We start from the raw sequence: 26,110 nt of genomic DNA on the forward strand, positions 1-26,110 counted from the left end.
CAGGCCCATTGGGGATGCCTATGTCAGTTGGGGCAAAGTATTGTGGTTGTATTGTGTGTAGGTTCCACATTGTTGCTGACACCGGTAGTGCGCCCTACCAACGTCAGCTAGCAACAACCTTCAGAAGTGATTTTTTTCTCCTACTGGTCGATTAAATCTTGGTTTCTTACTGAGGGAAAACTTGTTACTGTGCTTATCATACCTTCCTCTTGGGGTTTCCAAACTACTTGATATGCGCACATCAAAGCTATCTTCTGGCGCCATCAAGCCTCGTCTAGCACCATCAGTCATCAAGGTTGAGAAGGGCAAGTTCAAGCAGAGAATATCGAAAATATCATGCTTGAAGCTTGCGGTCCATTTGGTGATAATGGACATGTGAAGATGTGCCCCAATGAAGCTATCCCATCATGGTGTATGGGGGAGCAATTATGAGTCTTGAGGAAGCAACAACGATCAAGTGAGCCATCCCGGCTTGAGTGGAGATTGAAGCATTGTCATCAAGATCAAGCGGGATGCGCAAGAAAAATGTATGTCCTTGATAGGTTTTCCTTTTACCAGTCTCAAGGTGGGTGTTGGGAGACTTGGTTATAGGATAGATATCCGCACTATCAAGTGGGGCTTTCGGTTAAGTAACTTGATCGCATCGTCTTAGGGAGCTCAATCCTTTGCATATCTTGCATCCCTATATTCTTGTTGCTTCTTTGTGTTTCTTTATTTGAGATTCTTGAGCTTGTTGCTAGCTTTACAACAAGTCTAAGTTCATCTAAATCGGAATTCGTATGCATCTTCTATTGCGTTTTCATGTTTGGAGGTTTTACCGGTTTGATTTTTTATAGATAGGCCAAGCCTTTTATATTTTTGTTATTACTAAATGTTTGGACTATGATGTTTATATGCATAATCTTGTAGATCTCGTTGTTGTGATTCCAACGAGCCCAAGATCATCGAAATCGAAATCCGGATGCAAAATTATCGCATTTTCGGCGTGCGGCTCGGCATGCCGGTGCTGCTGTCGGGCAACCCGGTATCTGGCCCGGCATGCCGGGTAGGATACCTAAAATTCTGGTACCTACCGGGTTCATCGCCGGGTTCGCTCGATTTTGACCCAAACGGTCATATTTTTGAGGGGCTATAAAAGGGTCTTCTTCCTCATTGTTTTTAGGGTTCTAAGGCACGTTTTTTACCACCATTGTTGACCTTCTTGAGCTTGCTTCCCATCCCATTCCTCCCATGATTCTTGCATATTATTGAGGGATTTGGAAGAGGAGATCTAGATCTACAACCTCCACCGATCAATTCCTCCTCTAAGTGAGGGGAACTCTTGGGATCTACATCTTGGAGTCATTTGTTAATTTCCACCTTGTTCTTCCTCTCTAGTTTCTCCATAGCATTTTTTGCTTTGGTGGGATTTGAGAGAGAAGGATTTGAGCACTTTTCTTGGCGTTCTTGCTTTGCATCCTTGCATAGTGTTGAGCTCTCCAATACGATTAGTTCGAGTGAGAGACCATGAGCTTGTTAGTCTTGGAGGGGTAACCTCCTAGTTGGTTTGGCGGTTGGTGCTCCGGTGACCTCTTCGTGGAAGATTGTGGAGAGGCCCGGGCTTCACCTTTGTGGAGCTTGTAAAGTGATTGTGGAGCTTGCCATCTTGGGAGTGGACAAACAACTAGCCATAAGGGAAAGCCCTTTGTCCTTCGTGGTATTGGCTTGGAGAAGAAGGTGAGCCTTCGTGGCGTTCGGGAGACCTTCGTGGTAACCCGCATCTCTCCAACGTGACATACCTCACCTTGTGTGCGGGACTACGGGAATACATCTTCGTCTTCACGTGCCTCGGTTATTTCTATACCCGAGTTTACTTTTCTTGTGATAACCATCGTGCTTGAACTACATATATCTTGCTATCACTTGTGCTACATATATCTTGTGCTTATCTTGCTTATCTTAGTTGTTGTTGTTGCACTTAGTTGAACCTAGTATATTTAGGTTTTCTGCTTGTAAAATAAACATTAGTTTAATTCCGCATTCTTACAAGCCAAATCCGTAATTTATTTTAAAACGCCTATTCACACCCCCTATAGGCGATATTTCGTCCTTTCAGCGGCATCGATGAGCTTCAACACGGGGATGACGAACACCTCGCCAGGTGGGTCACCGAAACCAGAGTGGGAGGCCGTCGGCAGGTGGCAGCCAGCGTGGGGAGATGAGGGGCTTTGACAAGGAGGCTACATCGCCGATGGCTTTGAGGAGGGGTGAGGGAGGCATATTAGGTTTGGGATTGGAAAGGTGGGTAGGTAGGCGTGCGCGAGACAACGTGTTCTGGTTGATTGACATACGGGGGTACGTGTTGATAAAAATGAAAGCTAAGACTAGTCACAATACATAGTATCATATAGAAGTATCATGTGTGTGATACTACTATATGTCACTATCCACAATGCATGGTATTATTAGTATTATAGTTTTGTTGTATTAATTGATTTTTAGAATCTCAATACAAATATATGTATATGATTTGTTTGAAATTTTCTAGTACTACGTGCTATGATACAGTATCTACCTATGATACTAATATCTTATCTCTTATTTTTAATTGCACTATCACATCACAACATAGAATGTATGATACTACATATGATACTCTTATTGTAGGTAGTCTAAGAGTGTGTCTATAAAATCATCTTTCCGACACTTTTTCGGAGGAGGAAGTACGATATTCTTTGTTCATTTAATCATTAGAAGTCTGATTGGTCCTAACAAAACAAAAACATATAAAGGGTAGACATATTTTAGAAGGAGTAGTTGTGTTACATGAAATGATCCATGAATTACATAGTAAGAAGCTGGATGGAGTCCTTTTTAAAATTGATTTTGAGAAGGCGTATGATAAGGTGAAGTGGCCTTTCCTCCAGCAGGTACTTCGGATAAAGGGGTTTGATAACATTTGGTGTGACCCGTATTAGAAGTTTTGTAGAGAGGGGTACTGTGGGGATTAAGGTGAATGATAATGTGGGATATAATTTTCAGACACGCAAAGGATTGAGGCAGGGGGCCCGTTATCACATATTCTTTTTAACATTGTTGCCGATATGCTGGCTATTTTGATAGCTCGGGCAAAAGAGGAGGGTCAAGTTGAAAGCCTCATTCCACACTTAGTCGATGGAGGGGTTTCTGTTTTGCAGTACGCTGACGATACCATCTTGTTTATGGAACACGATTTAGCTAAGGCCGTTAATATGAAACTCATTCTTTGTATTTTTGAGCAATTATCTGATCTAAAAATTAATTTTCATAAGAGTGAGTTGTTTTGCTTTTGTAAAGCTACAGAATTGGAACATCAATATAAAAACATCTTTGGGTGTACATCTGGGACTTTACCTTTCCGATATCTAGGGATTCCCATTCATTACAGGCGACTTCGCAATTCTAAATGGAATCCGATGGATAATCGTTTTGCCTCAAAATTAGGATGCTGGAAGGGCAAGATGTTATCTTATGGGGATCGTCTGGTGCTTGTAAATTCTGTACTTACAAGCCTACCTATGTTTATGCTATCATTCCTAGAAATTCCTGAAGGGGTGCGCAAGAGACTCGATTATTATCGTTCCCGCTTTTTTTGGCAAGAGGAGGATGACAAGAAGAAATATAGATTATCTAGATGGAATATAGTATGTAGACCTAAGGATCAAGGGGTTTGGGAATTGAGGTGCTTGAACTGAAAAACTTGTGTCCATTAAGTAAATGGATTTTTAAATTGTTACACGAAGAAGGGATGTGGCAACAACTGCTTCATAATAAGTATATCAAAAACAAAACGTTGGCGCAGGTAGAGGTTAAACCTACAGATTCACCTTTTTGGAAGGGGCTTATGCGGGTTAAGCCAGAGTTTTTTAAGAGAGGGAGGTTCAAGGTTGGTAATGGGATGACGGTGCGGTTTTGGGAGGATACTTGGCTTGGCGACTACCCTCTAGCTGTACAATATCCCTCGTTATATAATATTGTTCAATGGAAAAATGAGTTGGTTTCTACGGTATTGACACACCCACCGCTGAATATTGGTTTTAGAAGAACTTTCAATGATTATAAATACAATTTGTGGTTACACTTATCTTATGTCTATTAACTTATCTAATTAACCTGGCATTTTTGTTTGGAACCTAAATGAATCTGGTGTATTCTCTGTTAAATCTATGTACCTTGATCTTATGAATGGTCATACTAGATTTTTGCGGAAATATCTTTGGAAGATTAAGGTTCCTCTAAATATTAAGATTTTCATGTGGTTTCTAAGTAATAGAGTGTTGCTTACTTAGGATAATTTGGCGAAGAGAAAATGGACAGATTGTCAAAAATGTTTCTTTTGTAACACTAATGAAACTTTTGACCATCTGTTTCTTCATTGTACTTTTGCAAAAAATTGTGGGGCGAATGATATTTTTACATATAATATTCCACCTCCTTCCAATGTAACTAATATGTTTGGTAATTGGCTAAATGGAGTGAATAAGAAGGATAAAGTGTATATTCGAATTGGTGTTTCGGCAATTTGTTGGTCGATTTGAACTAGCCGGAATGATATTATGTTTAATAAATAAAAGGGAACAAATATTTTGCAGGTTATTCTTCGTGTGGCGCATTGGCTACAACTATGTGCATACTTGCTCCCGGCGGACCATCGGGATACCATGGTTACTGGATGCAACCGGCTCTTGGAGGTCACTCAGGACTGCTATTTCCAGGCTACTGGATGACGACACATTAGCAGAATTCTAGATGGATAGTTCTTTGTCTACCATTCATCTACTTTTGTTCCGTTTCGATACTTTTTTAATTTGCTTGGTATGCGAGACTATCTTTATGTAATAAGTACTTAATGTTGACGTTTTATTTAATAAATGGCTATATGCATCGATTGATGCAGAGGCTGGAGCTATGCTCCTATATTAAAAAAAAAACAAAACAAAAACACATGTTACGTAGGTGCAGTGACAAGATAGGGATTTCAGCAGAAAACAGTGTAGCAACGGTCGGACAGTGTCTCCAAACATTATTATCATCCACACACACAGACCCACGTTTCCCTGTTTGCATGTGGAGGAATCAATCATATATGGTCCCTTTTTTTTTGAAATGAGATCATATATTATTATGGTTCTGATTTGCTGAAGATATCGCAACACGTGGGTCTCTGTATACATTCATCGTTCAGAGATCCTGCAGCTTGCAGCTGAAGAACTAAAAAAAACTCATTCAGAGCTAGTACACACAATACAAATCGACTTTATATAATTTATTTACAACCTAAACTAATCAATCGGGCACGAGCAATCGCACACCCAAGCCAGCTAACAAAGTACTACCTCTGGAGTAACAAGTAATAGCAGCAGACAACAGTAGGAGATGGGCGGATGCGGATCGAGCAGAAAGAGATTCAGAAACTATCAAGCTGGCCTTCCTGCAGGTCGCCCATCTTGAGGTGGAGGTTCCTGCGCGCGAAGGCGTAGAGCCTGCCCATCTCGTCGGGGTCGACGAGGCCGTTGCGGTTGGCGTCGGCGTCCCGCAGCGCCTCCCGCGCCTTCCACCACGCGAACCATAGGTCCAGGCTGCGCAGCGCCTCCCGCAGCTCCTCCAGGCTGATCCGCCCGTCGCCGTCCGCGTCGAACTGCGCCAGCCACGCCCTGAACTCCTCCACCGTCGTCTCCCCCTGCGGCAGCGCCCTGTAGTCGTATCGCATGAACGCCATGATCGATCTTTGCTTCTCCGTCACTCCGTGTCTGTCCGACACCTATCTGTATCCGTTATCCGCTGATAACTTAGGTCGTTTATATAGCACATGCCTGCACTCCGGTTGCCGCACGTTTTATGAGAATTCCGGTGAGTTGTTAGGCGAGGAAGAACGGAAGATCGCCGGCTTATTCGACAGCTACTTACATAAGATTCGATGCTTTGGTAGGAGAACATGGTAGCATACTCGTGGATGCACGGAGGAAGTCGCCGAGAATCGGATGCCGTCGCCTTTAACCGCAGACTTGTGGCATATTTTTCCTGCGCACGCATGCAGTGATCCTTCGGAGATGGCGATGAAACAACCGGTTTGACCAGGCATAACTCCTCCAGCTCCATGTCCATAGTTTTGCCCGTTTGTTGTCTGTCTATGAAGATATCTACTACCTCTGTTCTTGTACGAGACAATTTCTGCACACGTATGCATATCTCGGGTATCCTATTGTCCACGGATATTGAACACTAAAAATTTGTGAGGGCTGGTTAGATATTTAGCTTATGGGAAATGTCATGGGCCTGGCCCTTTGGGCTTAATCGGCCAATGGGTTATGGTTTGGGAAATGTCTATAGAGTTTAGGGATCACTTCCATGTGCACTCCACCAATCAATCACACACGTGCCCGATTACTATTCATGGAGATAAATCAACTAACTGTGAGTTCGTGGGTATGCGCCAGTGGAAATACAGGGAAAAAAGCGTTGTCCCCAAATTAACTCGTGTTCAACTGCATTCACTGTATACCTGGATTCATGAATATTATCACTCTAAATGATCCCATAGGATTAAAAGAGTGAATGTCATCCATGGTCATTTAAGGTTTGTGCGTGTATGCTCAATTGCAATACTGCTAGTTTAGTATCTAAACTCTAAGCTTTCGTATGTGCTTCATTTTGGTCGAAATCCCGTTTGGTGGAAACATAGCATAAGTGGTCGCGCCAATGGGCAAGCGGATCTCATGTGGACACCCAAGATATCGTAAAGGAACGATGTTACGGAAAGCAATGAGAGGAGATTCCCTTCAGAGAGCCAAATGAGGAGAAACCCTCACAACCGGTAGTAGCGTTCACACCATAGTGAAATACACACATGCCCCCACCGACAACAGTGTAGCGATTTAGTAGCCACATGTTTTTTAACCCCTTGTAAGGAAGCATACTTATTTTCCCCTTCAATCTTCCATTATACACTCCGAGAGGGGAAGAAGGGGCAATTCAGTTGGTGATTGTCACTACAAAGGCGATCAATTGCCGTTAGAAACCTCTTCGGGACTGTGATTCTGCAGTTAGTACAATTAATGAGTGGCAAAGGTCCAAAGCTCAACAAGACCCTCTGGCCTAAGCTCGTTCATCTCTTCGCAAATTGTTCACCCTCCTTTGGCCTTGTTGGACTCTTCCAAAATTTTCTCATTTGGTGTCGGACTTCACGTCGCTGGAGGCACACAATTTGAGAGGCCGCCAAGGCGAGAACATTTAGTCCTTCAGGGATTAGGGTGATTGGGAAAGGCGGGCAATGCTCATAGTGTTAAATATGATGGATCGAGGACCCAAATGCAAAAAATAAAATCAACCCTAAATGCACCCGAAAGTGTCACTGCTGCTGTCAGCCATGTGACGTGTGCAAATATTGCCAGGATCATGATTTTGACCATGAGCACAAAACAGAGTTTGGCGACTGGAAGTAGTTGCTTTAGGAGGCATCATACAAGTTTAGAGGCTGTGGATGTGATTCACTCAAAACTCATTATATTGTTTTGTGCCTGATCCCTCGAGCAAAAGAAAGCAAATAAAGGTTGGTCCACCTAGCAGCAGTAATGACAAATGACATTAGGTGCTAGTTTATCAAGTCGTCCTTCGTGACAACTGACCATCATTCCCATCAATGTCAAAAAAAAAAAAAACAGCATTCTCTTCTATAGTCTATAAGATAAGAGGAGACTTTGCTCGCAAATCAAATACCGGTAAGCTTCCTTCCGAGAAGCAGCAAATACAGTCAATACTTAGCCATTAGGTAAGCGGTAAGCGTCAGTCCACAGTTTCAGCAAATCCAAAGTTGATACTCAAGTACCCTAAGAAATCCATCTCACACTGCTCACTGCCGTTGTATATTAGTATACAGAGGAAGAGGAAATACAGCTAGCGGCTGTAACCAAACCAAGTTTAGCGGTAGTACACTATTGCTCATTAGTTAACGTCCCAAGGTTTCGCATGTGACCGAGTACCTGTCTTCAAGACAAGCAGCGCAACCCGATGAGCAAAAAAAACTATATCCATCGACATACCCCAATGCTTTGCTGTCACCTCGACTGATTAGACTTGGATAATTTTGAAACCTAACCCCGTTTTATATGCTTAACGACAGTTAGCCCCTCAGATAGCAACTTTTGCTGCATGGTTCGTCGACAAGTTGGCAAGTATGGATAGGAAAAGTATATGATAGCAAGACCAAGACTCTTTCTCTTGTTATTTCTGCGAGTTGGCTAGCGAGACCAAGACTTGGCATGGGAAAACAGTTCTATAGTCTCAACGTGCATATATGAAGTGGAATGGCATGATATGCTCAGAAAGTACGGAGTACTACTTATGTTCAATGAATTTTAGAAAATAAATACAGAGACTCATGCAATTCTAAAATTTTGTTCTTACGCCCTATAATGTTCTTTCCAAAGACAAACAAATACGGAGTACTACTTCTGTTCAATGAATTTTAGAAAATACATCCTTTTTTTATTCCATTCATTAAAAAATTGAGCAGAAACAAAAACTACACATAGTAGCATCTCTAGCAGCTAATAACTACATGCACGAAGCATCCAAGATATCACCATTATGCAAGTACTATTTATCAGTACTTGACTCGAAAACTTGTCGGAGGCCAACTGATTGGCACAAAAAAAAGAATAAAGAAAAGACTTGGGAGAGACTCAATACTGAATCCTTTAAAGAGGAACCAGGTCTTGCCTGGTTGTCTCTCGCTTTAGCCACTGATAAACAAGCAAAGCACGGCCGTATTTCCAAGCAATGTATCGAGTCAATAGCATAAAACCACCACATTACAGGTGAAATTTACCGAACACCACCACTTTACGTTTGTGGAACAAAAAACCACCACATTTTGCGAGGTTTTTTGCGGAACGCGCTAAACACAAGCTAAACGCGAATTGACAGGGAATCTGACAGTGGGGGCCATTGTCGGCCGACGTGTCCATAGGGCCCATTTGTCGGTCCGGTTTAAGAAATAAAAAAACAATAAAATAATAAATGGGGAATCTCTCCCGTGACCACGGCCCGCACCGCGAGCGCGGCCGCGCAGGCTCCGGCGCCGGCCACCCCGCCCCAGCCTCCGGCGCCGGTTACCAGCCACGCCGTCGTCCCGTGCCACGCCGCCGTCCCGTGCTCCCTCGGTGGGTCGTGCAGGCCGCGCAAGCTCCGCCGCCGTGACCACAGCGCGCAGGCTATGGCGCCGCCGCCCCCAGCCTCCGGCGCCGGCCACCAGCCACGCCGCCGTCCTGTGCTCCCTCGGTGGGTCGAGCAGGCCACGCAAGCTCCGCCACCTACAGCAGCTCGCCGGCGCGCCTCCGTCCCGTGCTCCCTCGGTGGGTCGAAGACCAGCGGCGTGGGGACCCTGCGACGGCGAGCCCGCCCGCGGCCCGCCGTGCTCGGGCCGAGCCTTCTCGCCGCGGCACTCCGCTGCGACGGCGCCGTGCCCGCCCGCTGGCCGGCTGTGCCCGGCCGCACTCGCCTGCTGCGGCCTCGGCTGCGCCCGCCCTCCGTCCCGCCGAGCCGAGCACCGCTCGCCGCCTCCGCCTCCGTCCCGCGAGTCTAGGGGAGGTCGTCGGACTACCGCGCCTTGGCAGCCGGCGGCGCTGTCCTGCGCTCCTCACGGTCTTCGCCGGAGTGCTTGGCCGGAGTGCGGCGGCCATGTGGCTGGGCAGTTGAGGAGCGGGGCGAGCAGCTCTGCGGCGGCGGCTCTCTGCGGCGCCGCTCGCGCGCGAGTGGAGCTGGGGACGCGGGGAGGTAGGGTGCGTGCGCAGCGGCGGCGACGCTCGACGGCGGCCGCGCACAGGTCGAGCAGGGGGGCGGTACTCGTAGTAGTGGTCAACGCGGAGAGATTGGGGATTTGGGGATAAAGGCTATTTTTTTTTTAATTCGGCTGACAAGTGGGGCATAGTCCACATCAGCAAGTTAGCCCCTGTAAGATGGCCCCCACCTGTCAGATTTCCTGTCAATTCGCTTTAGCTTGTGTTTAGCGCGTTCCGCAAAAAACCTCGCAAAATGTGGTGGTTTTTTGTTCCCCAAACGTAAAGTGGTGGTGTTTGGTAAATTTCACCATCAAAGTGGTGGTTTTATGCTATTGACTCCAATGTATCCCACCACCCCTAGCGAGTCGTACGACGGCAGGTACAGCAACGGGACTCCGGTACCGGCAGCGCCGCCGCAGGCGACGTACAACCACGCCATGAACCACTCACGCCCCGCCGCCGGGCTGAGGAGATGGTCCACCAGCCTCTTCCACTGCATGGACGACCCCGGAAACTGTAAGTTGTTGGTCTCTGTCTTCCAGTAATCGACCGATCTCCCCTCTTGTTCTTCAGAGTAGAGGTAGCTAAGCTAGCAATGACCGCTCAAGTTCGTCCGTCTCTTCCGTGCAGGTCTCATCACATGCCTGTGCCCCTGCATCACCTTCGGGCAGATCGCGGACATCGTGGACAGAGGATCCTGCTGTGAGTTCTTCCTGCCTCCTTTACCCATCTCAGCTTCTTCCCGTGTTTCATGGAGCCATGGCGTGATGTTCCGTGATTTGATTTGCGCAGCGTGCGCCGGGAGCGGAGCGGCCTACGCGACGATCTGCGCCTTCACGGGGATGGGGTGCCTCTACTCGTGCGTCTACCGGACCAAGATGCGGGCGCACTACGACCTGGACGAGGGGGAGTGCCCGGACTTCCTCGTGCACTGGTGCTGCGAGTGGTGCGCGCTCTGCCAGGAGTACCGGGAGCTCAAGAACCGCGGCTTCGATATGGGGATCGGTAGGTATACAGTGCGCGTCGTTGCGTTCATGCCATTGCTGATGGCTTGATTCGTTGCTTCAGCGTAAGCAGATAATTTTAATTTTCTGTGTGCTTGCTTACACTGACGATGGGATTTGCCGTTCGCCTGACAAAGGTTGGGAGGCAAACATGGAGCGGCAGAGGCGGGGCGTCACCGGGACGCAGGTGATGGGGGCGCCGGCCACGCCGGTCGGCATGATGAGATAGGTGGTGGACGGCTGGTGCAGTGGTGCTGGTCGCGAAATGATCGATGCTGCTTTGCTACGGTGGTTCGATTCTCGTGCTGTCCCGATATGTCATTTCTCCTCTCCTTTTTGTTTTTTGGTTTCGAGATCAGCGACTCTTTCTTGTAGAGTGTGTATCATATCTGCTTGGTTTGTGCAATGCGCTTGATTCAGTGGATTTTGCGTCATTTGTAATGTGTTCACATCTTATGCAAACGGTGATTGATTTGCAGGTCCTTTGCTGGCCAAAGAACTAGATAAACTACACTTGCATAATTCACTTCTCCTTTCTTTCTCGCTTTTGCTACTCAATAGTCCAGTGTTTTTTCAATTCGTCAATGCTCACCTTTCTTTCCCATTGCATACATGGTAGAGAACGATTGGGATAAAAAAAAATCGTGTTGATTTATTACAAATTACAACCCATTTGCACTAGTATTTACATGTAAATTAATATCCCACTAACAAGGCAAATTACAATTACATACTCCGTATTTAAAATGTAAAAAAATGACTTGTAGATAGAAAGCATCAAATGTCCTGGTATCATCTTATGACTGAAAGAAAAATCTACCGATGGGGAATTGTGAAACATCTTGAGGGCATGTTTGATTTAAACGATTTTTAAAAGCACTTGAGTAGAAAAAAACGCAAGAACACTATGTCATGGCATGTGAAATTCTACAACAATTAGAAAGATAGGTTAGTTGCAGAAGTCGTTTGATTGCACTATAAGAAAAACACCGAAAATTTCTATAGAGATTAAGTACATGTTAGAGGCACATACAATTTTTTTCAAGAGGTCTAACATCTTGCTAGAAATAAGAAAGCAATCCATATTTTTTTTGGAGGGTTTAGTCAAGTGGACTCAATTGGAAATGATTCCCATCGGTAAGAAGCCTACCGAATTCCTTTATAAATCCTTTCAATTAAAAAGACACTAAGTGTGAGTTTCAAAAAAAAAAAAAGACACTAAGTGTGAAAATAGACTCTCCTTTCCTTTTCATACTATTTACTTTCCCATTTTACTGAAGTTGGACTGTTTTATGCAAATTAGTTACAATGTGGTAGTGCAACGCAAATGTTTCCGTAAGAAATGCACCGAGCGACCCATGTTTTAAACTGGAGCATGATGCCCTGCTTTAAATTAATAAAATCGTACGGATGAAAGATACAAGAATGTTGTAACAGCTTACAACACAACACGAAACTCAAGCATACAAATATAAACAAGAAACACAACTTTAGTTGACGTGTCCTCCTCGCATGAACGCCAAAGATAGTAGCAATAGCAGCATCAGGCAAACTATGACATTATGACATTGAGGGCAGCACAAAGTGAGCATCATCCGGTATTAGCAAAGGAAAGCATTCATCCTCCAAGAGAGTCTCAACCCCCTCTCCCAGGATCACAGGGCGCTGGTGGAGATGGTCACCCTAGAACAAAAAGAGATGCATTCCAGGAAACCATCCGGGCAGACCACATAGACAATCTCGCCACAACAGACGCACCGGTGCCACATACAACTTCAACGAGGACACACGATTTATCTTTTTCATATAGCTCAAAATACAAAATATGTTTCCTGAAATAAGTACCGTGCCTTAAAAATGGGGATATGTACTATGAATTTTATTTCATATTCTTTTGAGTGCTAACATTATATTTTTATTGAAAAAAAGTAGTGGAACTCGTATTCCAAAGACACTTTCCAATAAGCTACTTAGGGTCTGTTTGTTTGGATTGCAGCTTTTGAAAAGCAGCTGTAGCTGGTGGGCTGTGAAAAAGCAGCTGTAAGAAGCAGCTGTTGGAAGTCAAGATTTGATGTTTGGGAGAGGTGCTTTTAATAGCTGCTGTTGTTAAATTTAGAAGTAAAATGTCTGAAATACCCCGAAGTGCTTAGGATGTTGCATAAATGCAGACTTTAAACAAATTAGCTATTTCTAACGGTATTAATACATAATTAACATGTTTAATAACCAAATTACCTCAATTTTATCTTTTTGCTAAAATTACCTAAATGGAGCGGGGTGCTGGGGGTCGATTCGGGGAAGGCCTGGCCTGGACGAGGTCGGGAATGGAGCGGGGGAGGAGAGCTTCGCTCTGTCGGCCGAGAACGGCGGCTGGGAGGGGCGGCGGCGGCGGCTGGGAACAACGGCATAGGACGGCGGCGTCGGCGGCGGCTGGGAGGGGCAGTGGCTGCTTGGAACAGCGGCGTAGGACGGCGGCGTAGGCGGACGGGAACGGCGGCGTCAGCGGCAAGAATCCTGACCCCATCCGCCATAGCTGGGAGCAGCCTCGTTCGTGACTCGGGACGAGGGGAATTGGGGAAACGTTCTGGGGGAGTTGGTGGCTGACCACACGGAGGAGTTGGGATTATATGCAGTGGCAGTATTTCCGTAAATAAAAAAGAAACGTAGAGGACGGTTTGGTCCAAGGCCACTCGGGAAGCAGGCAAAAGCTCGGGAAGCACCTCTCCCGCAGCTTTGGCTCTCGTCCGCTCACGCAGTGTATTTCGCGTCCCCGCTTTTACGAAGGGCTTTTCTATTATTGGATGTTTGTTTGGGCTTCCGCTTTTGGACCCTAAAAGCAGAAGCAGAAACCCAAACAAACGGAGCCTTATACTGTTTGGGAACAGCAATATCAGCCATCAACGTTACTTCTTTCTTCTTTGAAACATCAAATCTCTGTTTTTCATAACTAGTTTTACACAGTTTATCAGCTACAACTGCTTTTAAACAGCAGCAACCCAAACAAACGGGGCTTAGTTTGTTTACTCCGGTATGCACGCTGGACGCAGCTCGCAGCAGTAGGATGTAGCCTGTGTGGTGTTCACTGTCGACGAGCAGGCCCAATGATCCTCCACGCACTAGGCTGCTATGTCTTCTCTGTGAGGGCATCTCTGATGGCCGACGTAAATCGGACACCAAAACGAACGCGAACCGTTTGTTTGCATCAGGTCAAACGGTTAAAATGACCGCGGCGTTCGTTTGCGTCTAGGGGTATCACAACAATGTATAATGTTTTTTATTAAAAACCCATGTTTTACATAATTGTAAAAATACATCACAAAGCTAAATAAAAAGGGCTAGCAAGGCCTGCTGAAACTTAACTACGGACTACTGCTCGTCGTCGCTGACGAGGTCGATGAACACTGGCATCCGACATGGGAGCTGGTACACCGGCGGTGGAGGAGGAAGGGCGGCCTGCGGTGACTGCTGCCGGGCCGTGGGCGGAGTAAGAGGTTGTGGTGAAGATGGTCGTGGATCTCAGGCCATCGAAGGAGCAGCAGACAGCGCGCGTGCTTGGGTACGTGTCGGCGTGGCCGGATGACTCGCCGGCCTCCCCTGCGACAACGATGACTCACGAAAGTAGATATCGAGGCCGTCCCACATAGCGAGCTGGTCGAGCTTGCTATTGGCCATTGCGACAATGGCAATGGACTCCTCGCTAATGTCCGACAACTGGGTCTCCGGATCCCACGTCGGGCCGCCGTCGTCATGGCCGTTGTCTCCGCCTTGGACATGGCCGTCCGACAAGGCCTCGTCCTCGGCATCTTCATCCTCGAAGTCATCGTCCGTGTTGCCGTCGTCGTACTCGCCCTCTTCGCCATCCACGGCGAGCTCGCGATCGAAGTAGTCGACTTCACCGAGGTATCTCACTCGGCGGCGCGGGTCGAACTCCAGCGTCATGAACAAGATCTAGTTGTAGGAGTTGAGCGCGTACGCCGGATCTTCTCGTAGGTTGGCCGGCAAGATGGCTTGGTGGCGGCGCACCTATCATAGCACTCTTAGACCTCGCGTGGCACGGGAGGGACCGACACACTCCTGGAGTTGAGGTACCATCCTCCTCCCGGCAGGATCGCATCCGGCCATGTCACCGGCCGGTTCTCCTCCTAGAGGCGGCACACGAATTCAATGCGGGCGTACCGCCCTACCAGTGGCTTTTTGCCGGACCGTGAGTCGCTTTCCTCGTGGCCGTTCTCTTCCCCGTAATGTCGGTCGGGTGGATACGTTGGGCTCTGGCAATGGGGTGGTCGAGAAAATGGGTGCCGCCAGTGGACCTTAAAAAGGCTCAGACGCCACCCTGCCTTCAATGCCTTGCCATTAAAGCGACGTCATCCACCAACACGCGCGAAAGACAAGGCACGCCATTAAAGCGGCGCAGAAAAGCTGCAACGCATAATCCATAAGTTATGTTGCGCTGAAAATGAAGCATCTGTATCGCAGGTGAGCTCGTGCTATCCGCGCACGGACGATCGTGCTATCCGCGCAACGTCTACCTAAACTTAAACGTGCCACATATTTAAACTGTATTTATATCTCGACGGTCGAACACTACGCATCAGGAGCTTAGGGCATCTCCAGCGGCACGACGCAAATGGTCGTTTTCGTCCGCCGTGACCGGAAATGCGTCTGGCACCCTCTCCAGCGGGGCGAAGCAAAGTGATCGGGCCGTCCGCGGAGACGTAAACCTGGCCCAAATATACGCCTCCGATGCGTCTCCGCGGACACTGCGCGGACGCCGAAAGTGTCCGGTCGTATCCGGCGGACGTTTCGTCGGGCCCGCCTGACAGCGACCCTGCATCGATGCGTCTTCTCAAACGCGCCGCGGCCCGGCGCCGGCTGCGTCGCTTCGGCAGTCTGCGCCACGTTAATGGCAATGCCTCGGCTGCCGAGCGGCCGCAGCCCACCTCCGCCAACCACGTTAATGGCGTCGCCACGCGTCCCGCGGCCACCGCATGCCTCCGGCCTATATAAAGGGGCCGCGCCTTTTTCTTCCTCATCCACTCCCTCCATAGAAACCCTAGCCGCCACAAAGCTCCGGCGTTCGCCGCCTAGGTGTTCCTGCGACGCGCCAGCCCCGCGAGGAAGACCATGGCGGGTCCCGGTGGCCGGCGAGGCGGTCGAGGCCGCGGCCACTGGACGGCCCCGGGGACGGGCGAGGGGCCGCCGTGGTGGAGCGAGCTACGACCCCACGCTCGCCGTCGCTCGCGCCCTCTTCGTCTTCCTCCGACGTGGAGGGACGCCGCCGAGTTCCTCCTCCGCATCGACGACGACCCGCTCGGCATCAAGCGTCTCCCGGACAAGTTCGCCGAGTTCGTCGACGGCGTCGAGCCGGCGCATTTGCGGCTACGGGAGGCCGGCTGCAGCACGCCGCTCGGCCGTGGAGGTCTGTTCGACGGGCGAGGGCAAGATGTACTTGCACACCGGGTGGGGCAAGTTCGCCGTGACACGGCGCTCGAGCCGGCTGCCGGCTCACCTTCCTCTACGAGGGAGACGGTGAGATGGTCGTCAAGGTCTTCGACGACACGGCCTGCCGCGAGCACTACCACACCGGCGAATCCGAGTCGGACTCCGATAGTTAGAACGTAGAGTGTTCTTTCTTTGCGGCGAATGCGGCTACGGCCGGACGAAGCCGATAGTGGAAGGTTTACGTACGTTCGCCTCATCGGTAGAACCAACAAGGGCACCGTCAATCCTCCCGCTGGATTTTCCAGTTTGGGTGACTGGGTGTGCCCTCGAATGTTCTTTCTTGACAGCGAACATACGAAAATCAACACAACTGGTTTCTATTTTTAAAATATTTATATTTGTGTCCACTATGGTACAAACTATGTATTAGTTTGTGTAAACCATGTTCCAAACTATGTATTAGTTTGTGTAAAATAATCTTCCAATTTGTAATATTTGAAATTATGTTGAAATGAAAAAGAGAAAAAAAAAATGCGTCGGGCCGCTGGAGCCAACCCCAGACGCAAACGGACACACGGACGAAAACGGTCATTTCAGCGTCCGCTGCGCGACGCAAACGGACGCGCGCGGACACTAAAATGCGTCGCGCCGCTGGAGATGCCCTTAGGTACAAACGCATTTTTTTGACGCGCGGTCACATACGAACCCTTCACATCTGTTTGTGTGGCTCGGTTCGAGATGTTTGAGGCCACCCAGTGAGAGAGTGGACACCACAAGGCGACGACCCCTGGTCGTCGGACTGGCCATGTGGCCGACTGCCCGGGCCATGGCATGATGCGGGCACGGGTGCAGCCAAGTGCCAGGACATGGACCAGTCGTAAAACTGGGCTAGCTACCACGTCCTTAATCAGTTGTATGGGCCGATGTAGCGCATGAGGTTGGGTGGTTAGGAGGGTGGTTGTCACGCACTGCAGAGTTGAACCCGGGTTTGACGTCCGTGCTGTCTCATAAAGGCGAAATATTCTTTCGATGGGAGGCGACGTTCCCGTCGACAGCGAGGCGCCTATGGTGACTTCGTCAATTTCAAGATCTAATCCGCCGGCTCGGTCTTCCGGAGGTGCTCATAGGGGTAGGGTGTGCGTGTGTGCGTTCATAGGGGTGAGTGTATGCGCGTGTATGTGAGCGCCTGCGTTTGTACTGTGTTTCTCAAAAAAAAAAAAAAAAAAAAAGTTAAGTCCCCCGACCAAAAGTGTGGCAATGCTGGTTCTTCGAATGCTGAGGCGAAAGAGAAGGATTAAAAAACACTCTGAAAAACCAAAGTTTCTTCTAAAATTCCGATATTTTTGTGAAGGCTAGACCAGCAATCTATTCCTACAGCAGATATCATTGAACACGAAAATATGTCAGGGTCAAGTCGATGTACGCTTTGGGGCGCCGAGGATTCCTAGCTAGAGGCATTCCCTCATCGAGTGTAACATGGCTAAGAACGCTTGGACCTTGTCGGATGATCAAATGGTGGAGTATATGATTGCATGTGGGTGAACAAATTCTAGATTATAGCTCTTCCAGCATCTAGAGACATTATCGCACGAGTAGTTTATTTGGCTACCATCACTCCATGAGCCATCTGGTCAGCAAGGAGGAAAGCAATCCACGAGAATATTTATCAAAGCCCGCTATCTACTCATGGATTCATAAATCGTTTCATTGAAGAATTGAAGGGTTTATCAAAACCCTTGGTTGGTGGCGCGGTGCAAGTGTCGACGCCTAGTGCTCCACCAACATAGATACCACCACCTACAGCCGCGACGAAGCTAAACGCTGATGCAACAGTATCAATGACAAATCTGTAGATATGCTAATGGTGTTTACCAGGGCGCGTCTGCAGTGATCTTCTTAGGCATCACTGATCCTGCAGTTTTGGAAGCTCCGTCCTGTCGTGACTCGTGAGGCTTTATCTTTAGCTGAAGACCTTAGCCTTTCAAGAATCTTTATCGCACTAGACTGTAAATTAGTTGTTATGGATATCTCTGATGGTAGTCTGGGGAGATATGGAGCCGTTATTTCTGAGATTAGGGCACAAACTACGCAATACAATGAGTGTAAGTTCGTCTTTGAAGGGAGAACTTCGGACTTTGAAGCTCACAATCTAGATAGACATACTTTATCTCTTTGAGTTGGCCGCCATTTGGAAACTCCCTACTCTAATATTCCTGCAAATATATTTTTTGATTAATAAAGTCTAGCTGGCTGTCTAAAAAAATTTAAGCCCCACGACCCACCCACGGTCACAACCAGCGACCACAGATACGCCGGGAGCGCTGGACACGACTTGGTTTCACCCAGGGGCGGATCCAAAATTTAACTACCGAGGAGACCAAGAATAGTATGGCAAATTCTCCTATAGTACTAACCATGTATATTTTGCAATTAAAGATAATATTGGCATTTCTACTAGTCTGTTTATAACTCTACGTCCACCGAACCTATTAAACAAGTTAATGATCTCATCAGAATTCAGTTTTACAGCTATTATTTCCTCAGTATATAACAAAGCCCAAAAAATAATTAAGTTAGCTTTGCCTTATGAAATTCTATGTTAGTATGAAATAATATGTTATCTGAAACTGAGAGATTTGGAATGATATGTGATGCGCCCTATAGAGAGCGCGATGTCTTCTTTCCGAATCGTGATGTGCCGCACGGAGCAGCTAGCGGTGGGGCGCTTTAGCGTAGATTTTCCCAACAATGAACTATGGTATTTTTTTCCCATAATAAAGATGAACTATGGTATACACAGGCATGAGGCATCGATCCATCTGTGGGCTAATTGGTTTTGTATTGGGCCGTTCTTAACTTGCAGCTAGTGGACTTAGGGGCGACATGGTTTTAAAAATAAGTGGAGATTTGGAATCTGGTGGGCCACAAATTCCCATGGAAAGTTAGTACTGTACCAAACAAACAAACAAACAAGGGCTTTCCCTATTCCCTCAAAAAAAAAAAAAAACAAGGGCTTTTCTCTATCTCTACTACTTAAAAAGACTAAAGTGGTTCCTTATTCTGCCCACCCAACCATACGTCAAAATTTTGGTCGTCGTTCGCTTCGTCGTTCGTCCGGCGCGCGCAACTAACTGGGCCAAGCCCAACTAAACCCATTTTCACGGCTCTTAACCGAACCCTATCTGACCGCAGGTGCCGCCACAGCGCCGGACCCCGCCTTCTCCCCCGTTTCCTCCCTCTCTCGCCGTCGCCGATTGAGCCGTCGACGAACGCAGGGTCTAGGTCGACGGGCGACGACGTCTTCATCGAGCGGTCCTTCAGGTCCTTCTTCTCCTCCGCGCAGGTTGCCGCCACACCCTCAATCCCCATCCTCAACGCTGCGCCCACCCCCCGAGATCCCCAACACCACCATTTTCATTCATGTCGTTCCCCATCCTCAACGCTGCAGGTCCTCCTCCTCCTCCGTTGAAGAACATGACGTGGACAGAGGTGGATTTCTTCCTTAAGTGGAAGACCTAGCCTTGCCGCCGCACCGGGAAGATCGACCCCGTCGCGAACAATACGACGAGCAGGAGAAGGACCTAGAGGAATGTGCGGATCAGGGAGGATCACCGCCGTCTCCAGTTTGACTTCATTGGTCGACGACCACTTGCCTGATCCATCCTGACTCATGCGTAAGCCCCCATCCACCTCCCTCCTTGCCTATTCTCATGAACGAATTTCATGGTTCAGAGCCCTCAGCTCCTCTAATCCACATTGTTTTACTATTCGACAATACATAAATCTATCTTCCCTGCTCCACATTTTTTTGCTTAATGCCATGATGATCTGTGTGATTCGAACTGCAGTGAAGTTTCAGCTGATGCCTTCGGGATGGTTGTGATGCAAGATGGAGTGATATCTAACTATGGGTATACTCAATTTTACTCACATATCTCTGATTTGGGTCATTGGCTATTTCTCTTGCTGCTCAATGTTCATATATGCACTTGGGTAATCTCATATATGTTAACTTGTGGACCAGAGATCTATATGCTTAGAAGTGAATCTCATATATGTTAACTTGGGTAATCTCATAGAAGAGGCTTCAGAAGGTAGGAAAGACAGAACAAGCTAGGAAAGACTCAAGTGAGGGTTTAGAAGTGAATCTCTATGCTTTGTTTCATGCACATGAAACTTGCTGCATTTGATCTTGTGCGCATGGAAATCTCTATGCTTTGTCTTGTGCAAGTCCATATGGTTTAATCATGTTTATGTTTAAATATATTGCTGCATTTGATCACGTTACACTATTTTCCCTGCCTTAGTCGCAAGGTACCACGGAAACAGAACATATGTGTTTACTCTGATCTCTGTTCATCCGTGTACTATATAATCTTTCCTAGATTTGTACATTAAAGGTATTTTTTCGTACTAGATGTGTAACCAACTTTGCTATGCTCTGCTCATCCATTAAATTGTACTGCATAGGTTATTATATATTTGTAGAATTTTATCTGTGATCACTGTTCTGCATCTTTGTTCAGCATGAAAGTGTTACTTTTTATTACTGGCAACAATCATGTATTATCAACTATCCCCTTTTTGCGATTGCAGATCACCTTGCTTCGATCTGGTATCAGAGAGAGGAAGCTTCAAAGAACCACGAAGAGGAAAATTTTGTTATGCGCCTCATTGTTACCGCTAATAACATCTTTGGCTTTCCTCTGATATTAAAATACAATAGTATTCTCTAGGTTTCCTTGTTCGTTGATTACACAATATTCCTGATTTGCGACGATGTTTTCAGTACAATAGGTCGATTAGCTGTTGTAGGGTGCATCCTGTAGTTGTAAGGTCTGGGATTTCTTCCATTAGTTGTTTTATTATGATTAATGGTTATTGGACTGAGTTGGGCAATTAGTCAATGACAGAGGTCATGACATGTTTCTGCGCACAACGAGTGTACTTACATTTGTATCTGCGACCGAGATAATCATGTACAGCTCGACCCATTACAACAGACATCGAAAAACAAAAGAGATGGTTGATAGTGAAAGGAGCCACAAAGAGTTGTACATTTTCTTCATTTGAGGATTAGTTCCTAAAGCTTCTTCCTCATTCATTTTTATTTATTTATTATGCCTTGTTGTTCAAAGTTGTTTTTCTGGTTTTGTTCCAATTTAATTGGTTTGTCTTTGGCTATAGTCATGATGGTACAGAGTTGAGAGAGCGATGGTAATTGCATTCAAGAATGTTGTCCAGGAGGATCTGAGGAACTTACTGGGAAGATACTTTAGCATAGGGTGTGAGCTATTAATTATGGATGAGTTACCGGATGCCATTCTACGACATGGGCATGAATAAGGTACCTTTTCTTTACACAGACATGCCAAAGTTATTTGTCCTGTAACTCTCTGCATATAATTGACTTAATTGGCAAAAGATTGATAACTTAAATGTAATCCACTTGAATATATGATTGAATTGGCGGAAGATATTTCCATCTTAGACTGAGACATGATAACTCAATCATTTCAAAGGTGTTCATGCTACAGAGTTGAAGGTTCAAAATGTTAGGTTGTAACTTTGTTCTCTCCTAGGTCTGAAATAACTTGATGTAATAATTTGCACCATGAATTGTGAAATATTTATTCCTATTGTCCCATAATATATAATGTAGGTGGTAGGGGATATTTGTTCACTGTCAATCTGACATCACAAACAAAGATTAACAAGACAACAATGAATCCACATTCTATAAAATAAAAGTTTCTATACAAAAACATGTTTATATATACATCAGTAGAGCAATGATTTACACTCTAGCAAAATTTATAAAAAACTCAGTAATATGTGTGACAAATGAAATAATGTATACCCACATCCAAATATGAAGCTCGTGTTTGAATTGAGATGATTTCTGTCAATTTTCGTAGAATGAATGTTGGCATTTTATGATATTTTTTATATAAAAAGGATCCTAAAGGCTCAATCAGTCATAAACAAATACTGGTAGGTTTATTTCTAAAGTTTAAAAGACTTGGGTCAAAAGGAATTCCTTTCTTGTTCTGCAATGCCAAAACAATGGCTATATATGCAAGAAGCATAGAAGAGTAGCAGATTGTTAAAACATTATCTGAAACTAAAGAAAATGATAGATCTATGATGGCTTAACCTCTTATTTATTTTACCCCAACAATAGCAGGAAAAGAGCATTAAGCTGCAGCATAACAAGCTGGCATTAAGCACAAACCTGGATAGCGATAAGAGGATGCACTGAACTGAACTAAGTAACTTTTGAGGACACCAAGAATAAAAGGGAAAGCATATACGTCCCATATAGCGAACCCATGGATTACCACAAATACTCTTTGAAATACATGTGAGTAGTTGATTCATTCACTTAAACCACTATGAAGGCGACATGATGACAATCAGACATCATATTTGAGGCCATAATTATTTGGCCCACCTAAGTTGTTTTCCCTATAACATTGATTGAAGAGCATAACTATTGAGCTATTTTGGAGGAAACATGTCGTGCTGAAAAAGGTAAATCTTATAGGAGGATGATTATATTCGATTAACAGAACATTTCATTCAAAACAGAAATATTATAGGCTATGCGAGAATAAACCTGTTGGTAATTAAACTTGCTAACATGTAGCATGAACTTGAAGTTTCACATAGTTTTTCGATTGAACAAATGAAAGTAGAAGGAATAACTGAGCACCACCTTCTTTCATGACTTTGGGCTGAACCACTGTAACTAGGATTGGGAAAGCTGTTGAGATCTGATAGAAAGATTACAACTCGGTGAGAAAACAACTTAGGGAGCAAATTTGGTTGTTAAATAATCGTACTTAAGGCTGTCGCTATATTCATTAGGCCCAGAAAAGTTCAATAGCTGGACCTTCCTTTGTAGCTACAGTAGCATCCCTTCGCTCCATTGTCCCTTGTCATACCATCAGAAACATTATCAGTCCAAATTCGGCTTTAGGCTAAGAATTAACTAATTTTCTATTAAGAACCATCAAAATCATCACCAGTGAAGTCATCCATCGAAAAATTACAATAAATTTCAGAAACGTTGACAAAACTTGTTAGGATTCGGACCTGGTGAGAATGGCGGGGCGCGGCGAAAGATGAGATGTAGTCGGGACGAAACGGGTGTCCCTTACCAGAACAACCACAAATGCTTCTGCGGAGATAGCTCACAGAACAAAATGAAGCAGCCCAATCATCGTCACTTGGCCCGGTTCACGATAAGATGTTCATGTCGTTCCCGAGAGTAGCACCCCTTTCAGTTTGGGCCGAGATGTAACGTGTGGCTGATGCGGTAAAAAACGTCCAGGCACGACGTGTTGGATGGTTAAGAGAGCTGGACAGTTCACCAGTGCAATCAGACTGCTGACGATCTCAAAACGCTGAGGAGGCTCCTAGCTGGTTAAGTTTTACTGTTACTCAATTTGCTTTAGTGAACCAACGCCACCTGAGAATGGATTAAATAACAATAAGCAGAACCCATTCAGTACATTGCTTAGGATGGAGCAGCCACGGGAACAGATGGATTTGCCTGCAGATATCACATTGAAATTGGGCTAGAGAGGATGCAGAATAGGTGTCGTACCTATGCTAGCTGCACCAGAAATATTAAAGTTGCTTCCAATATGAGCTCTGCTGCTTGGGAGAGGATCCATTCTTTTGATTTCTGTTTGGAGCATCAAACGTTGATGTAAGTTTGTAACCCTCCATTAGCATTTCTTCAGTGCCTTGAAAGGGAGATAAATTTGTTATACTACCAGACTGAAAATGGTTAAAATGCATATTCTGGTTGTTCTTATTGTAACAGGGTAGAGTGTACAGCCTAATTGTCTTGAACATAGCCCCTCATTAGCATTCTTCTCAATAAAGATATATTTGTTCTAAAATATAATTGAAGATTGTTGTTTGTGCATGCTCCATGAAATAAGCGAGCAAAAATTCTTCAAACCTATTATATGAAGTACTTGCTCACCATAGTCCAGTCGTAATTTGATCATACTCACTTATTTGGTTTCATACTCCATGAAGCATTTGGTACTAGAAAGGCTATTGCAGTTTGGCCTAGATTGCTTCACATACATCAGAGCAGAGTACATCTTACATTTTGTTGTCTTAAAGGCATATCATTGCAAGTACTTGGTTGCACCATACTGGAAGAATGACACCATAAAGTTTGAAAAGACCTTAAAGGTCAGTGTTTTTTAACATATGATTTTCGCTTGACTGCAGCAATCCTAAACCCTTCATTTTTTGTTTCACGGATTCTTCTAGAATTGTGAGTATTTGCAATAGCATAATAATAATAATAATAATAATAATAATAATAATAATAATAATAATAATAATAAGATGGAGACGAATTCTGGGATTTTCTGTTTAGAAAATAGATATTTTGCAGAGCATAAAAATTGCTCATGTACTAACTGGTAGAATAATACGTCTTGTTCTCCTTACAGAATATATTAATGCCAATGGAAATAGGCTCCATAGGTTTATTTTCATTTTTTATTTTTGTCTGTGATGCCTCGTTTTGAACCTGGAGGGGAGCACGGAGACAAGGCTGGTTGGATGGGGAGGCTTGGGGCAGCGGGGAAGGAGGGACGGTCTTCGGTGACAAGAGTGGGGGTGGTGGTGGCCATAGGAGAAGCTCTAGCCCGCCTAGACAATCACTCCAGTGGAGGCAGCGGCAAGTTACCTTCTCCAGGACGAGGTCCTTTTTGCCGGCGACCGGCCTCCTTCGTGTGGGAATAGATTGTCATCTCCTTCTCCCCCTGGTCCATGAGCGTCGCCATGTCGAGATCTGCTCCTCCTTCCTGTAAGCACACAAACCCCTTTCTCTGGATACCATGGTTCTTTGATCCGCGAAATTAGGGCTCTTCTTGTGTAGGCTGCTCTGCATATTGCTTTCACTATAGACTCCAAATTCCTATAATCCTATGATTTGCAGGTTCATGTTTGGTTGGTTTGGAGCTCCACATGGCAACAATGGTGAGGTGACGTTGTTACCAGATGTCATGAATAAGATGAGCAGCACAACCAGAACCTACACTGCTAGGTTTGTTCATTTTGTGAGTCACCGTCGTGTGGAATAGTGAAAAGCTACTCCCATATAATTATTTTTTGTCCTCTTTAACTTTAAGCCTCGTTTGGAGAGTGCTTAAAACATGTTTTTTTTTCTTTTAATGTGCAGTTGGCCATATGGACTACTGAGGATGCTCAACTGGTGTTAGATAATGTCTCAGTGGGTTCCCTTTCAATAGCACATCTACATTATATGTTGGTTATATGAAAGGTAATTTTGTATTTAGATCACAAGCAGATTGCTAGCACAACTTTCATGTGTGGAAAACCTATCTATTCATTTATCTTTTGTAGATTGAAGCTGCTTGAACACACACCCAACTGTTGATGTATTATAAACTTTGTATCGTTCTGGAGGTTAGTTATTGTTTTTATAATCCATCTGGGAAATACTTAATGATCTGGAGCGACTAATCTACAGTGTGTCTACTTCTTCAATGCCAGCTTTGAAGCAGGTAACTATCCAGGTTGTAAAGGAGGGAGATTGGGGATTTCTCAATGCTTGTCTTGTTGCCTGTGTGCATTGCGGTCTGCTACCGTGTCGCTTGATGTTCTGAAGCAACATTTTAAAAATCTAATCATTTTCTCTTGGAGGTTTGGATAATCGGATGGTGTCGGTGATTGATTGTGGATTGTTTGGATTGTTTTGGCCATTCTGATTAGATTGATGACAAAGAGAGCAATAGTTTCTTTAGAGTATAGCAGTTGTAGTTAAGAGAACGCCAGTCTAGACCTCTGTCTAGCCTAGCAAATTTGGGT

At 45.6% G+C, this 26,110-nt stretch overlaps 2 protein-coding genes and 1 long non-coding RNA gene across 3 annotated transcripts; 2 read left to right on the plus strand and 1 right to left on the minus strand.

Moving 5' to 3' along the window:
• Positions 1-5,386: 5,386 nt before the first annotated feature.
• Positions 5,387-5,737, minus strand: LOC124688506 (calcium-binding protein 2-like). Its single transcript, XM_047222176.1, has one exon. The coding sequence runs from the start codon at positions 5,735-5,737 to the stop codon at positions 5,426-5,428; it is 312 nt and encodes a 103-aa protein (XP_047078132.1). The 3' UTR covers positions 5,387-5,425.
• A 4,401-nt stretch (positions 5,738-10,138) lies between these two features.
• LOC124690756 (cell number regulator 1-like) lies at positions 10,139-11,047 on the plus strand. The gene is made up of 4 exons (XM_047224098.1): positions 10,139-10,313; positions 10,428-10,499; positions 10,590-10,802; positions 10,939-11,047. Exons 1-4 carry the CDS (start codon positions 10,139-10,141, stop codon positions 11,028-11,030), a joined length of 552 nt encoding a protein of 183 aa, XP_047080054.1. The 3' UTR covers positions 11,031-11,047.
• An 8,428-nt stretch (positions 11,048-19,475) lies between these two features.
• LOC124688507 lies at positions 19,476-21,377 on the plus strand. The gene is made up of 3 exons (XR_006998545.1): positions 19,476-19,586; positions 19,692-19,917; positions 20,092-21,377. It is a non-coding gene; the product is annotated as an uncharacterized LOC124688507 (long non-coding RNA).
• The last annotated feature ends 4,733 nt before the right edge of the window (positions 21,378-26,110 follow it).

The sequence above is a fragment of the Lolium rigidum genome, chromosome 2 (genome assembly GCF_022539505.1).
Source record: "Lolium rigidum isolate FL_2022 chromosome 2, APGP_CSIRO_Lrig_0.1, whole genome shotgun sequence".
In the NCBI taxonomy this organism is placed as follows: Eukaryota; Viridiplantae; Streptophyta; class Magnoliopsida; order Poales; family Poaceae; genus Lolium; species Lolium rigidum.